Here is a 13,249-nt window from a genome sequence, read left to right on the forward strand (position 1 = left end):
GTTTTTGTTTTTATACAAAATGTATTCCCTTAGGGGGGCTAAAAGGCCTCCATGTACATGTACTCTCGTTCGCTGTCACTGTCTCCGCACATATTCCCTTGCACTCACGCACCTGTCTGATTAAAAAAGGAAATAAAAAAACAAACATTATAACTGTTCTCATATCCACATTCCTTGTTTCTCCTTCCCACTGGCCAAGGTTCATTTTAAATGTTCATTCCTTCAGCCATGTTTGCTCTTACCTTACTTCTTGTTAACCTGCCCCCTCTACCCCTTTGTTCCCATCTCTCTGCATTTCATGATCTGCTCATAAAATTGTATCCCTTAGTGAGCTGTTGTTAGCCCCCATTGGACTTCGTCTGGAACGGGAACTTGTGGATTGAGTCTCGTCGGTCCGTCCGTGCGTCTGTGCATGCGTGCACCCGTCCGCAACCATATCTCAGACATTTTGTTCAAACCGATCGGACCGATTTTGTTCAAACTTGGCAAAAAGACAATACATGACGGTGTGGCGGACACAAAAGCCCACTGGCGTGGTGACATCATTCCACGCACCGAGTGGGCGGTGGCCACGCCCGAGGGGTAGGCGTGGCCTCACGATATACCCCGGGCGACCAGCCCGGAGGAGTTTAGTGTTACAGTGTAGTCTTACAATAAAGACGTTTATATGTTACCGCTTGTCCGCTTCCTCCTTGCTCACAAGCAGCGCGCGTAACGCCGCGCTTTACTGGTGACCCTCGACGTTGGATCTGCCGGAGCGATCCTTCCACACGCGACGCCATCGCCATGGCCGCCTTCGTCAAACTTCCGGAATTTTGGGAGGCTCAGGCCGAAGTCTGGTTCGTCCAGGCCGAAGCCCAATTTCAGCTTCGGCACCTCACCGGCGATGACACGCGCTACTGCCACGTCGTCGCCTCCCTCGGGCCCGGCACGGCCGCTCGAGTTGTGTCCGTCCTTCGCCACCCACCGGACGGCCACAAGTACGAGGCACTCAAGCGGCTACTCCTAGCCACGTTCAGCCTCACGGACGACGCACGGGCCGACCGCCTCCTGGATCTCCCCGAGCTCGGTGAGACGCGCCCGTCGGTCCGAATGGACCATATGCTGTCACTGTTGGGCGACGAAGCCCCCGGTTTGCTATTCCGGGCGCTTTTCCGTCGCGAACTTCCAGCGCAGGTTCGCCTCGCGTTGGCCGGGACCGGGCTAACGGAACCCCGAGCATTGGCGGCCGAGGCGGACAAGTACTTCGCCGCTTCGGACACGCGGGCGAGCGTTGGCGTGGCCGTCACGGCCTTCGACGCTGATGTTCCACAGCATCATCTTCTACAGCACGCTGATGTTCCACAGCATCATCTTCTACAGCACGCTGATGTTCCACAGCATCATCTTCTACAGCACGCTGATGTTCCACAGCATCATCTTCTACAGCACGCTGTGGTTCAGCAGCATGCTGATACGCACCTCGTGAACGCCGCCACGCCCCGCCCACCGCCGCGGCGAAAACCGCCACCGCGGGGAAACCCGTCGACTCCACCGGCCTGGCGGAGCCAGCCGCACTCCTCCAGCTCCACCACCTGGTGCTGGTTCCACGCCAAGTTCGGCCACGAAGCTCGGCGGTGTCATCCGCCGTGCTCCTTCAACGGGTCGGGAAACGCCCGGGCCGGCGCTCAATTGTGGCGATGAGCGCCGGCCGTTCGAGCAGCCTGCTGTTCATAACGGACACCTTCTCCGGGCGCCGTTACCTGTGCGACACGGGAGCACAGGTGAGTGTCATTCCCGCCGGCACGTCAGACAAGCACGCCGCGGGTGGGGGCCCCGCGCTGCTTGCCGCGAACGGGACGCCCATCCGTACGTACGGAAAACGCTGCCTCTCTCTGCGGTTTGGAGGGCAGGTTTTCCGATGGACGTTCGTCACCGCCGACGTGCCCATGGCACTGCTTGGCACGGACTTCCTGTGCGCTAATGGGCTCCTGGTCGACGTCAAGCGCAGACGGCTTGTCCAGGCCGAGACGTTCAGCTCGCTCGCATGTGCGTTGCCCAGCTCAACGAGCGGCTTGCCAAGCGGCTTGCCGAACGATTCGGTTCCGGCCACGTTGGTCTGTACGCTTCCGGCAGCGGACGCATTCACCCGCCTCCTCGCCGGCTTCCCGGCCCTCACGCGGCCCACCTTCTCGGCGGGGGCCGTCAAGCACGGGGTGGCCCATCACATCCCCACCGTCGGGCCACCGGTCTACGCCCGGGCACGCCGCCTCGAGCCGACGAAGCTGGCGGTGGCAAAAGCGGGGTTCGCTACCCTGGAGCGACTCGGCATCGTTCGGCGCTCAGAGAGCGCTTGGGCGTCGCCGCTGCACATCGTGCCGAAGCCCGGCGGGGGATGGCGACCGTGCGGGGACTATCGCCGTCTCAATGACGCCACGACTCCCGACCGCTACCCCGTCCCCCACATTCAGGACTTTTCCGCCCGTTTGGCGGGCAGGTCCTTCTTCTCGAAGGTGGACCTCATACGCGGCTACCATCAGGTCCCCGTCAGGCCGGAGGACGTCCCGAAGACGGCGGTCATCACGCCATTCGGACTCTTCGAGTTCCTGCGCATGCCCTTCGGTCTGAAGAATGCGGCTCAGGCGTTCCAGCGACTGATGGACAGCGTCCTGCGCGACTTGGATTTTGTCTACGTCTACCTGGACGATATCCTCGTCGCCAGCGCGTCCCGCGAAGAGCACCTACGCCACCTCCGCACGCTCTTCGAACGCCTGGGCCAGCATGGCCTGATTGTGAACCCCGCAAAGTGCCGGTTCGGCGCCGCCACAATCGATTTTCTGGGGCACCGTGTCACCAGGCACGGCGCCGTCCCCCTGCCGGCCAAGGTGGAGGCGGTGAAGGGGTTTCCGCGCCCCCGCACGATCAGAGGGCTGCAGGAGTTCCTGGGCATGGTGAACTTTTACCATCGGTTCCTGCCCCGTATCGCCCAGCTCCTGCGCCCCCTGCACGAAGCTCTCCGAGGTAAGCCGGGCAAAGGCGACGTTACCTGGACCGAGCAGATGGACACGGCGTTCACGGGCGCGAAGCTCGCCTTGGCTAACGCCACCATGCTCGCGCACCCGGCGCCCGATGCACCGATCGCCCTCACCACCGATGCCTCGGACTACGCGGTGGGCGCGGTGCACGAGCAATGGGTGCGTGGAGCTTGGCAACCGCTGGCGTACTTTAGCCGGCAGCTTCGCCCGCCCGAACGCCGTTACAGTACCTTCGACCGCGAGTTGCTCGGACTTCACTTGGCGGTCAGGCACTTCCGCCATCTGCTCGAGGGCCGGGCGTTCACTGCCTTCGTCGACCACAAGCCGCTGATCTTCGCGATGGGCAAGGTCACCGAGCCGTGGTCGGCCCGGCAGCAGCGTCACCTCTCGGCCGTTTCCGAGTACACGACGGACATCCAGCACGTCGCGGGGAAGGACAACCCGGTGGCGGATTGCCTTTCCCGGGCCGTCGCCCACGCAGTCCACCTCGGCATCGACTATGCCCGGATGGCAGCGGACCAGGCCGCTGACCCCGACGTCCAGGCCTTGCGGACCGCCGTCACGGGCCTCCGCGTCACCGAGGTGCCGTTCGACGGCGCGGGCGCGGCTCTCTTGTGCGACGTCTCCCTCGGGCGTCCTCGCCCCATTGTGCCCGCGGGCTGGCAGCGCCAGGTGTTTGACGCCATCCACGGCCTGTCCCACCCGGGCGCGAGGGCCTCCCAAAGGCTGATCGCCGACAAGTTCGTCTGGCATGGCCTCCGGAAGGCCGTCCGCGGCTGGGCCAGGACGTGCCTCGCGTGCCAGCGCGCCAAGGTGCACCGGCACACCCAGGCCCCGTTGGCCCCGTTCACGGTGCCGGAACGCCGGTTTGACCACGTCCACGTGGACCTGGTGGGACCTCTGCCCCCCTCGCGGGGTTTCACCTACGTCCTCACCATGGTGGACCGCACCACCCGGTGGCCGGAGGCCGTGCCCTTGGCGTCGACAACGGCGGCCGATGTCGCGCAGGCTTTCATCGCCACCTGGGTCGCCCGGTTCGGCGCCCCCTCAGACATCTCATCCGACCGCGGCCCCCAGTTCACCTCGGAGCTCTGGGGGGCGGTTGCGCAGGGGCTCGGGGTCCGGCTGCACCGAACCACGGCCTACCACCCCCAGGCTAACGGCCTGTGTGAGCGATTTCACCGCTCATTGAAGGCCGCGCTCCGGGCCACCCTCCGCGACGGCGGCTGGGTCGACAGGCTCCCCTGGGTCCTGCTGGGCCTCCGGACGGCGCCCAAGGAGGACCTGCGCGCATCCGCGGCGGAGTTGGTCTTCGGGCAACCGCTGCGGGTGCCGGGCGAGTTCCTCCCCGACTCCACGGCACCATGGTCCGCGGCACAGCAGCGCTCCGCTCTGCAAGAGACCGCCCAGAGGTTCGCCCCGGTGCGAACGGCATGCCACGGGCACCCACCGACGCACGTCGCCCCGGAGCTTCGCACGGCGGAGTACGTCTTCGTCCGCCACGATGCCCATCGGACACCACTGCGGCCCCCGTACGACGGGCCTTTCCGCGTGCTGGAGACCGGGGCGAAGCACTTCACCCTGGACATCGGCGGTACTCCTGACCGCGTTTCGGTAGACCGCCTCAAGCCGGCCCACCTCGATGTGGACCATCCACCGCCAGTGGCCCGACCCCCACGTCGGGGCCGCCCTCCTGCGGGCGGACCCCCGGCACCGCCCAGCCCCGCCGCCCCCCGGTCCTGCACCCATCCCAGGGGCAGCCAGGGGCATCCCACCTGGTATCCCTGCACCCCGGACGCCGCCGATCGCCAGGGGGCGCTTCGGCCGGGTCATTCGTCTGCCCCGCAAACTGGCCCTCCAGGTGCGCGGGAATTCTGGGGGGGCGCGTGTGGCGGACACAAAAGCCCACTGGCGTGGTGACATCATTCCACGCACCGAGTGGGCGGTGGCCACGCCCGAGGGGTAGGCGTGGCCTCACGATATACCCCGGGCGACCAGCCCGGAGGAGTTTAGTGTTACAGTGTAGTCTTACAATAAAGACGTTTATATGTTACCGCTTGTCCGCTTCCTCCTTGCTCACAAGCAGCGCGCGTAACGCCGCGTAACGCCGCGCGTGCACCCGTCCGCAACCATATCTCAGACATTTTGTTCAAACCGATCGGACCGATTTTGTTCAAACTTGGCAAAAAGACAATACATGACGGTATACATATGCACATCATTTTGTTTCGTGATACAATCAAATATGGCTGACTGGCGGCCATTTTATTTGTACAAAATCCAATGTTGAACACGTCCTCAACCATTTCTCGGACATGCATTTACCGATCTTGTTCAAATTTGGCACACAGATAATGAATGATGGCTTACATATGCACATCATTTTCTTTCGAGATCAGATCCAAGATGGTCGACTGGCATCCATTTTGTGACTGAAATGTTTCCCCAACCGTTTCTTCCACATCACATGACCACTCAAGTCAGTTGCGCTTACACATAAATCAATCAATCCTATTACCCCTCCAGTTCCCCCACCCACGCTCTCTCCGATCACCTCCAACCCTTCTGCCCATGCTTTCCTGCTCCCACCCATTCCCACACCTAGTCTGACCCACCCCTAAACTCAGATCTGTTCTCCCACATACTCCTAACCCCACTCGTACTATCCAACAGCTCCTATTCCTCCCGCTTCCCAAACACTGTAGACTTAATTCTAGCATTCCAGGTCTCTCTCTACTACTCCAGACATTGCGTGTTTGACAGAAATGTAACTCCCAAAGGATGCTCCTGACTCTTCTATCTCTTCTGTACTCTCTTTCTCTGGTTATTCTCATTTTTCATGACAGGCCAGACCCCTGCTTCGGTGGTGATTTATGCCAAGAGTTCAACCACCCCATCCCCATCCCGCTATTTTTGACCTTCGCCCCAAGCGCCACAAACCATCACTATACCAAGTGTGTATATACATGGCGCTGTTGGACCCTTGTTCTGCGCTAGCTTTCCCAACCCCACAGAATACATTTGGGTGCACATTCTTCTCCACAGCTATATATAATGTTTGTCTCCATTTACACAATCTCTGTCTGCCAAGATGGACTGACAATTAGCCTCCACCTACGATACATCCTCATTCCACTTACCTGGCTTCACCTCACCAACCTCACTGTGGAGTGTCTGCGCATACAGAACCAATAAACGGACATACTCTTTCTTTCCTCACACCATGAAACTATGGAATTGATGGCCTCGTTCTGCTTTCCGAACTATCTAGAACTTCCACTTGTTCAAGGCCTGGTTGAATAAACTCTTCCTGATATAACCTCCTCTCCTTCCTGTTCCTTCAGTTCTGTTGTTGCAGGAGGTCATTCTGAATGACTTTGGATTTTGGCCTTTTCTTGTAATTTAAGATGAGATAAAAATAAACACTGAACAATATAGTACAGTACATGACGTACAGTGTGGGACAGCGGAGTAAAGACAAAGTACAATGGAGCAGTGCTGTGTAAGATCACGTATTGCAATGTCACATGGTACAAAATAGCATTATACCGTGCATCGAGGGCAAAGCCACTCTCCGTTGGGAACATCAGGCAGAGGGGGGTTGAGGCAGTGCGTGTGGTAAGATGAAGGACAGGCATCGCAGCACAGTAACTCGCCACCATCCTTGCACAGCCTGCAAAACTCCATGTGGTCGTCGTACTCCGCTCGACCCACAGTCGGGCAGCTGACTCTGACGGGTGCCGCCTCGCCGTCGAGTACAACTACCGGTCCTCCTTCCAAATCCTCCTCGGCTTCATCTTCCTCCAGCTCATCTTTGGCTTCCCATTGGATGCCCTCTTTTTCCTGAGTAGGAGAGGGCCGACGGATAGTCGTTGGAACAATGAGCACAGCGGTAGCGTACCGGCAAAGATGCTGAATTAGTATCTCGGAGGTTGTGGGTTCAAATGTAGCTGAAGGCATCGTGAACCATTTTGTTTCTTGTCACAATTACCTCGGCACAACGGTAAAAAAGGAATTGTTGGTAAAAAAAAAAAATTGCTGGTAAAAAAGAAATTGTTGGTAAAAAGAAATTGTTGGTAAAAAAAAATTGTTGGTAAAAAAAAATTGGAAAAAAAAATTGGTAAAAAAAAAATTGGAAAAAAAAATTGTTGGTACAAAAAACCTTGTTGGTAAAAAAAAGAATTGTAAAAAATTTTTTTGAAAAAAAACCCAAAAACAGCTGGCTCATTAATTACATTCAGGGTTTAATCTACCTGCCCTGCCTGGACGACACTCTTAAATGACCTTCAATGAAACAAAACGGGTATGTGAAAATGCTATCTAGGGAAAGGCAAAACCCCCCAAAATCCTCCGAACCAAATAGTGGGTCAAGTGCTAACAACGACCGATTTTGGGATGAGCGTCGTTGTTCAAGAAGCCAGAGTTTTGAGGTCGAGAGGTTTGTGTCTGAGAGCCTAGATTATGGAGGCCTGAGCATGGCGACCGGGGAGCTGGGGTTTTAGAGCGAGAGGTCTGGGGTCCGCAAGCTTGGCAGTGAATACTCACACAATAGGGGCAGCTCCAACGGCCTTCGGGTGCACGGTCCAGCTCGGGCTCGAGGCAGACAAGATGGTAGGCTCGAGGACAGGTATCACACAAGATGATCTCTCCCCCTTGCTGGCAAACCTCACAGTAATCCTGATGGTCCGTCTCATAACCATCGCACTCCTCGTCTGAGAAGGACAACACATTACGCCATCGTTAGTTTTGCTCGTTTAGCTAGTCAGTCACATTGGTACTTAAATAGCAACTGTATCAACTCCTCTTACAATGTCGTCACGTGTTATGTATAGAATATCCCAAAATGCTACGTCATGATCCACCATTTGTTAAACTAAACTGTAACACTGGTTTGAGTCCCCGATCCATCACAAGTTCATCCTTTTTCTTATAACGAAGTTTCTTATAAAGAAGCCTCCTCCCAAAGTCGATAGGACCCACGAGTTCTTAATTTGTGATTTTTCTACCAAGCAGGTATATAGTCACGGTTTCGTTCTATCAAAAGGACACTAGTGTAGCGAGTTTGTAAACATCGACCTCCCGCTGCAGGTCGATGTTTACAAACTCCTTTCCATCCGGATTCACTTTTTTCCTAATATCCTATTTCTATCACCTCGCACAGTAAATAAATGTGTTCAGGTGTTTGCTGCGTAGATCTCTTATCTTGTATGATGAGGTTTAATATGCACTCGGTAATATGGAGATCACCCATTGGCCCAAGGGATGGAGGGGTGTAACTGTTGGACATTTGTTATGTAATTACGTCGATCAAATCTAGATATCTCACAGTGTTATGTCCCAATCAGCGAGGGCTGGATCACGTGTCAAGTGAGTTCTTTAACTTCCTTGCCTTCCTCTGCTGCTCTGTCTCATCAGCTCTAGACTCTAGGCCCAAAAAATACCACACCATGCTGCATAGAATACCACACCTTGCTGCATAGAAATACCACACCATGCTGCATATAAATAGCACACCATGCTGCATAGAAATACCGCACCATGCTGCATAGAAATAGCGCACCATGCTGCATAGAAATACCACACCATGCTGCATATAAATAGCGCACCATGCTGCATAGAAATACCGCACCATGCTGCATAGAAATAGCGCACCATGCTGCATAGAAATACCGCACCATGCTGCATAGAAATAGCGCACCATGCTGCATAGAAATAGCGCCCCATGCTGCATAGAAATAGCGCACCATGCTGCATAGAAATAGCACCCCATGCTGCATATAAATACCACACCTTGCTGCATATAAATACCACACCATGCTGCATAGAATACCACACCTTGCATCATAGAAATACCACACCTTGCTGCATAGAAATACCACACCATGCTGCATAGAAATAGCGCACCATGCTGCATAGAAATACCGCACCATGCTGCATAGAAATAGCGCACCATGCTGCATAGAAATACCACACCATGCTGCATAGAAATACCACACCATGCTGCATATAAATAGCACACCATGCTGCATAGAAATAGCGCACCATGCTGCATAGAAATAGCGCACCAGGCTGCATAGAAATACCACACCATGCTGCATATAAATAGCGCACCATGCTGCATAGAAATAGCGCACCATGCTGCATAGAAATAGCGCACCATGCTGCATAGAAATAGCGCACCATGCTGCATAGAAATACCACACCATGCTGCATATAAATAGCGCACCATGCTGCATAGAAATAGCGCCCCATGCTGCATATAAATAGCGCACCATGCTGCATAGAAATAGCGCCCCATGCTGCATATAAATACCACACCTTGCTGCATATAAATACCACACCATGCTGCATATAAATAGCGCACCATGCTGCATAGAAATAGCGCCCCATGCTGCATAGATATACCACACCATGCTGCATAGAAATAGCGCCCCATGCTGCATAGAAATACCACACCTTGCTGCATATAAATACCACACCATGCTGCATATAAATAGCGCACCATGCTGCATAGAAATAGCGCACCATGCTGCATAGAATACCACACCTTGCTGCATATAAATACCACACCATGCTGCATATAAATACCACACCTTGCTGCATATAAATACCACACCATGCTGCATGCGTGTTTGATGTGGTTTTTGTTAACTACCTTGTGGCACACCTGCCTGCTCTACTGCTTCAGCACTAGTTTACCGTTCACCAAGCCCAGGTCTGCTTGGACCAGGGCGGGGATTATATGTTCGTTTTATTATTGCCAAATGGTACGAATATTATTATTGTTGTTAATATTATTAGTATTAATAATTACTTTGTTACAATGTTATCATTGTTTTTGTTATTTCTTTTGTAATAGGAATACAATGCTGAGTTGTTAGGGTTAGGGTTAGCACCTCAATTTAAATTTGCAGCAGCAATGCAGCATGTAAATTTGACCTATTAAACTGCTCTTTACACCTTAACATGGCACGTGTTTAGAAACATAGGAACTCTTCCCGATTCTTTGTAGTTAATAAGCCGAATCATCTCAGGAGATCATAACTAAATCTATTCTCATTTTGAACAGGTTCCAGGGCTCTGCTGCTGATCCCGCTGCGGAAGCTTAGAGTTCTTTCATATGGCCCCCCAATCGGAATTGCTGACCATGTCAGTGCCTGCAGGGGGCGATATTTTTGACCTTCGCCCCGAGTGCCACAAACCATCACTACACCACTGTATATCTATCTATAATTCCAGTAATCTCTGTGTGTGTGTGTGTGTCTGTGTGTGTGTGTGTGTGTGTCTGTGTGTGTGTGTGTGTGTTTGTCTGTGACCGCTGTTTCTCGACAACCACGGGTCCGATCTAATTGAAACTTCCCAGATATATTGCTGGGGACCTGAGGATGTGCCTTTTCAAGGTTTCATATTAATCAGAGAAGTAGTTACCGAGCTATGGCGATTTATTTACCAAACTAATCACAGAACAGGTTGCGGGGTAGGCCAGCCAATCACAGAAGACGTTGTTGCGTAGGCGTGGCCGATGTGAGAGCGCGTGCGCCAATGGTAATTCGAGGCGTAGCGGGCGCCATTTGGAGGAGCTGGGAGGACTCAGTCGTGATAGAGTGAGCCTGAGTGAGTATATCAAGACAAGAACAAGATCTAGAAGGAGGTATGTACGGTGCGATTCATATAATATATTGTTTAGTTATCGTCGATGAGGAATTTGGGGTCGGAATGGGTGATCGGCCTGGGTGACTGGGTCTCGACTAGATGCTGGGCCGCACCAAGGAACGGGCACCCACGTACGGGCACGTCCTAGTACTATTAAATAATGGAAGTACGTAGATAAAAATAAAATTAATAAACATCATTTATAAAATATATTATAAATAAGCATGAAAATAATTTGCTGGTGGTTGCTAGGATATGCAGTGCAGCATGATAAAATCGGTTATAAATGAAAGTTTGAATATCTGAATAACAGTTTGAGTCGATGGTTAGATGGGGATGCTGTGTAATGGACATGTCTATCAGGTAAAGTGCTTATCACTTGGTATATTATCATATAAAGTGATTTATGATTTAAGTTATTAGTTTGTGGTAATACTTTAAATAAAAGTAATAATTATATAAGTTTGAAAAAGGATATTGCATTGCTGTGTTGACTAACTGTCTGGACACAACTTTGAGGTTGTGGGTCCATTGATGTTGAGTAATCTACTGATGTGGACCTGCAGTCAGGGTTGTGGACCCGCCGTTTGGAGAGGTTCTGGGCTGAAAGGATCGAAACCTCGATGAAAAACGGGGCCCAGCTGATGATCCGGACAGTTGGAAAACCAGTCAATTGTTTATGGTTTTTTTTTTGTTGTTGTTGTTTTTTTTTGGATACTGAATCGAGGCTCGTGAAAGAGCTAACATTTATTCCACAAACAAATCAACCAGACAAACAAAACATACAAAAAGAGGGAGCGGAAGACAAGATGGGGAGAGGAGGGGAAGCACACAAACACAACACCTGAGAGCAGAGAGAAGCGCGGGAAGGAGAGGGCCTGGGGGGAGGAGGCGTGGGAAGGGGGGGGGGGGGAGAGGTATAAAACACAAGGAGACCAAGGACTTCCAGGACAGAAGTTGGTATTTCAAAAAAGTGTAGGATTTGGGGTGAAATTAGCGGGGGTAGAAAAGATCAAGGTTTTGGATGGGGGAAGATAAGAGATGGTGGTGAACAGCTGTTTTAAAGACCTGGAGGGTGGAGTGGAATTGAAGAGAGTGAGGGAGTTTGTTCCAGAGGCGGGAGAAAAGAGGAATGAAGGAGTGAAGGTGAGCAGAAAGTCTTGATTTTGGCAGTTTAACCATAAGAGGGTTGCAGGCAGATCTTGTGCGACCTGTAGGAATATTTGGGGAACAGAGCCCAGAGAGAGCTGGGGGGGGGCAAGGCCAGAGAGGAGTCGGTAGAAGACGGAAAGACCACCAACTTGCCTGCGGTGAGTGAGTGAAAGGCCCTTGGAGTTAGCTTCATCGCGGGAGATTCCAATGATTCTGAACGCTTTGGTTCAACAGCGTGAAGGAAGACGAGCTAGGTGTGAGGCAGGAGCACCAGCCCAGAGGGGAGAGCAGTATTCCATTGAGCTGCGGATGAAAGCCTTGTATGTGGTGAGGAGCTCAGGTGTGCCAAAGAAGGACTTCGCACGACGGAGGATGCCCAGTCGACGACTGGCTTTGGAGGCCAGATTTGAAATGTGGTTTTCCCAGGAAAGATCATGGCAGATAGTGAGACCCAAAAGCTTGAGTGACAGAACTTCTTGGAGAGGATTATTCAGAAAGTGGATGGGAGGGTTGTCCAGTCGGTCTTTTCAGAGAGACATCGTAAGAGTGTGAGATTTGTCAGGATTGAAAGACATGTTCCACTTGTTTGCCCAGTCTGTGATTTTGTCCAGGTCTGCAGAGAGTGAGGAGGCTGCAGACTGCCGATCTGAAGGATGAGGAATGGAGCGACAGAGAGTAGAGTCGTCAGCAAAGAGATAGAGAGGATTTTCAAGAGAGTCAGAGAGATCATTGATGAAGACCAGAAAAAGCACAGGGCCCAGGACACTGCCTTGGGGAACTCCAGCCTGAACGGGAAGAGGAGATGAGAGAAACCCATTCAGGGCCACACGTTGACTACGACTAGAGAGGAAGTCCGCCAGCCATGCGTGGAGATTTCCATGGATACCAAAGGAGGAGTGTTTGGTGAGCAGAGCAGGGTGCCAGACCGTATCGAAGGCACGTGATATGTCAAGGGAGACAGCTCTAATTTCCTGTTTGGCATTGAGGACCTCCATCCATTGTTGAGAAAGCAGAAGCAGCATGTCCAGAGTAGAGTGACCAGGTCTAAAACCAAATTGATGGTCAGAGATCAAGCCATTGGAGAAGAGGAAAGATTTCATATCTGAAGCAATGATGGATTCCATGACTTTGCTGATAATTGGGAGGAGGCTGATTGGTCTGTAGTTGCTAGGATCTGTTTTTGCACCTTTTTTGTGCAAAGCGGTGATGTTGGATGATTTCCAAGCAGATGGCAGATGACCTTGAGCAAAAGAGAGGGTGAAGAGAACAGAGAGAGGGAGTGAAAGAGCGGAAGAACATGATTTTAGGACCCGTGGGCTGATGCCGTCAGGTCCAGTTGCAGAATCAGAGTCGAGGGTTGACAGAAACTTTTCCACCTTGTCAGGAGGAAAGGACACGGAGTCCAGGAGCAGCTGGGTACGACTGGGTAT

General features: G+C 52.8%; 1 protein-coding gene across 3 annotated transcripts in view; it reads right to left on the minus strand.

The window, feature by feature from the left end:
• LOC137417394 (chromodomain-helicase-DNA-binding protein 5) overlaps positions 1–13,249 on the minus strand; it is a 122,972-nt gene that overhangs the window by 94,707 nt on the left and 15,016 nt on the right. For all 3 annotated transcript variants that reach the window (XM_078771459.1, XM_078771458.1, XM_078771460.1), the window contains exons 8-9: positions 7,560–7,726; positions 6,564–6,857 (exon numbers count right to left, since the gene is read on the minus strand). In XM_078771459.1, the coding sequence (XP_078627585.1) occupies positions 6,564–6,857; positions 7,560–7,726 (461 nt within the window). The remainder of the gene's footprint in view (positions 1–6,563; positions 6,858–7,559; positions 7,727–13,249) is intronic.

The sequence above is a fragment of the Myxine glutinosa genome, chromosome 2, assembly GCF_964187855.1.
Source record: "Myxine glutinosa chromosome 2, kmMyxGlut1.1, whole genome shotgun sequence".
Lineage (NCBI taxonomy): Eukaryota > Metazoa > Chordata > Myxini > Myxiniformes > Myxinidae > Myxine > Myxine glutinosa.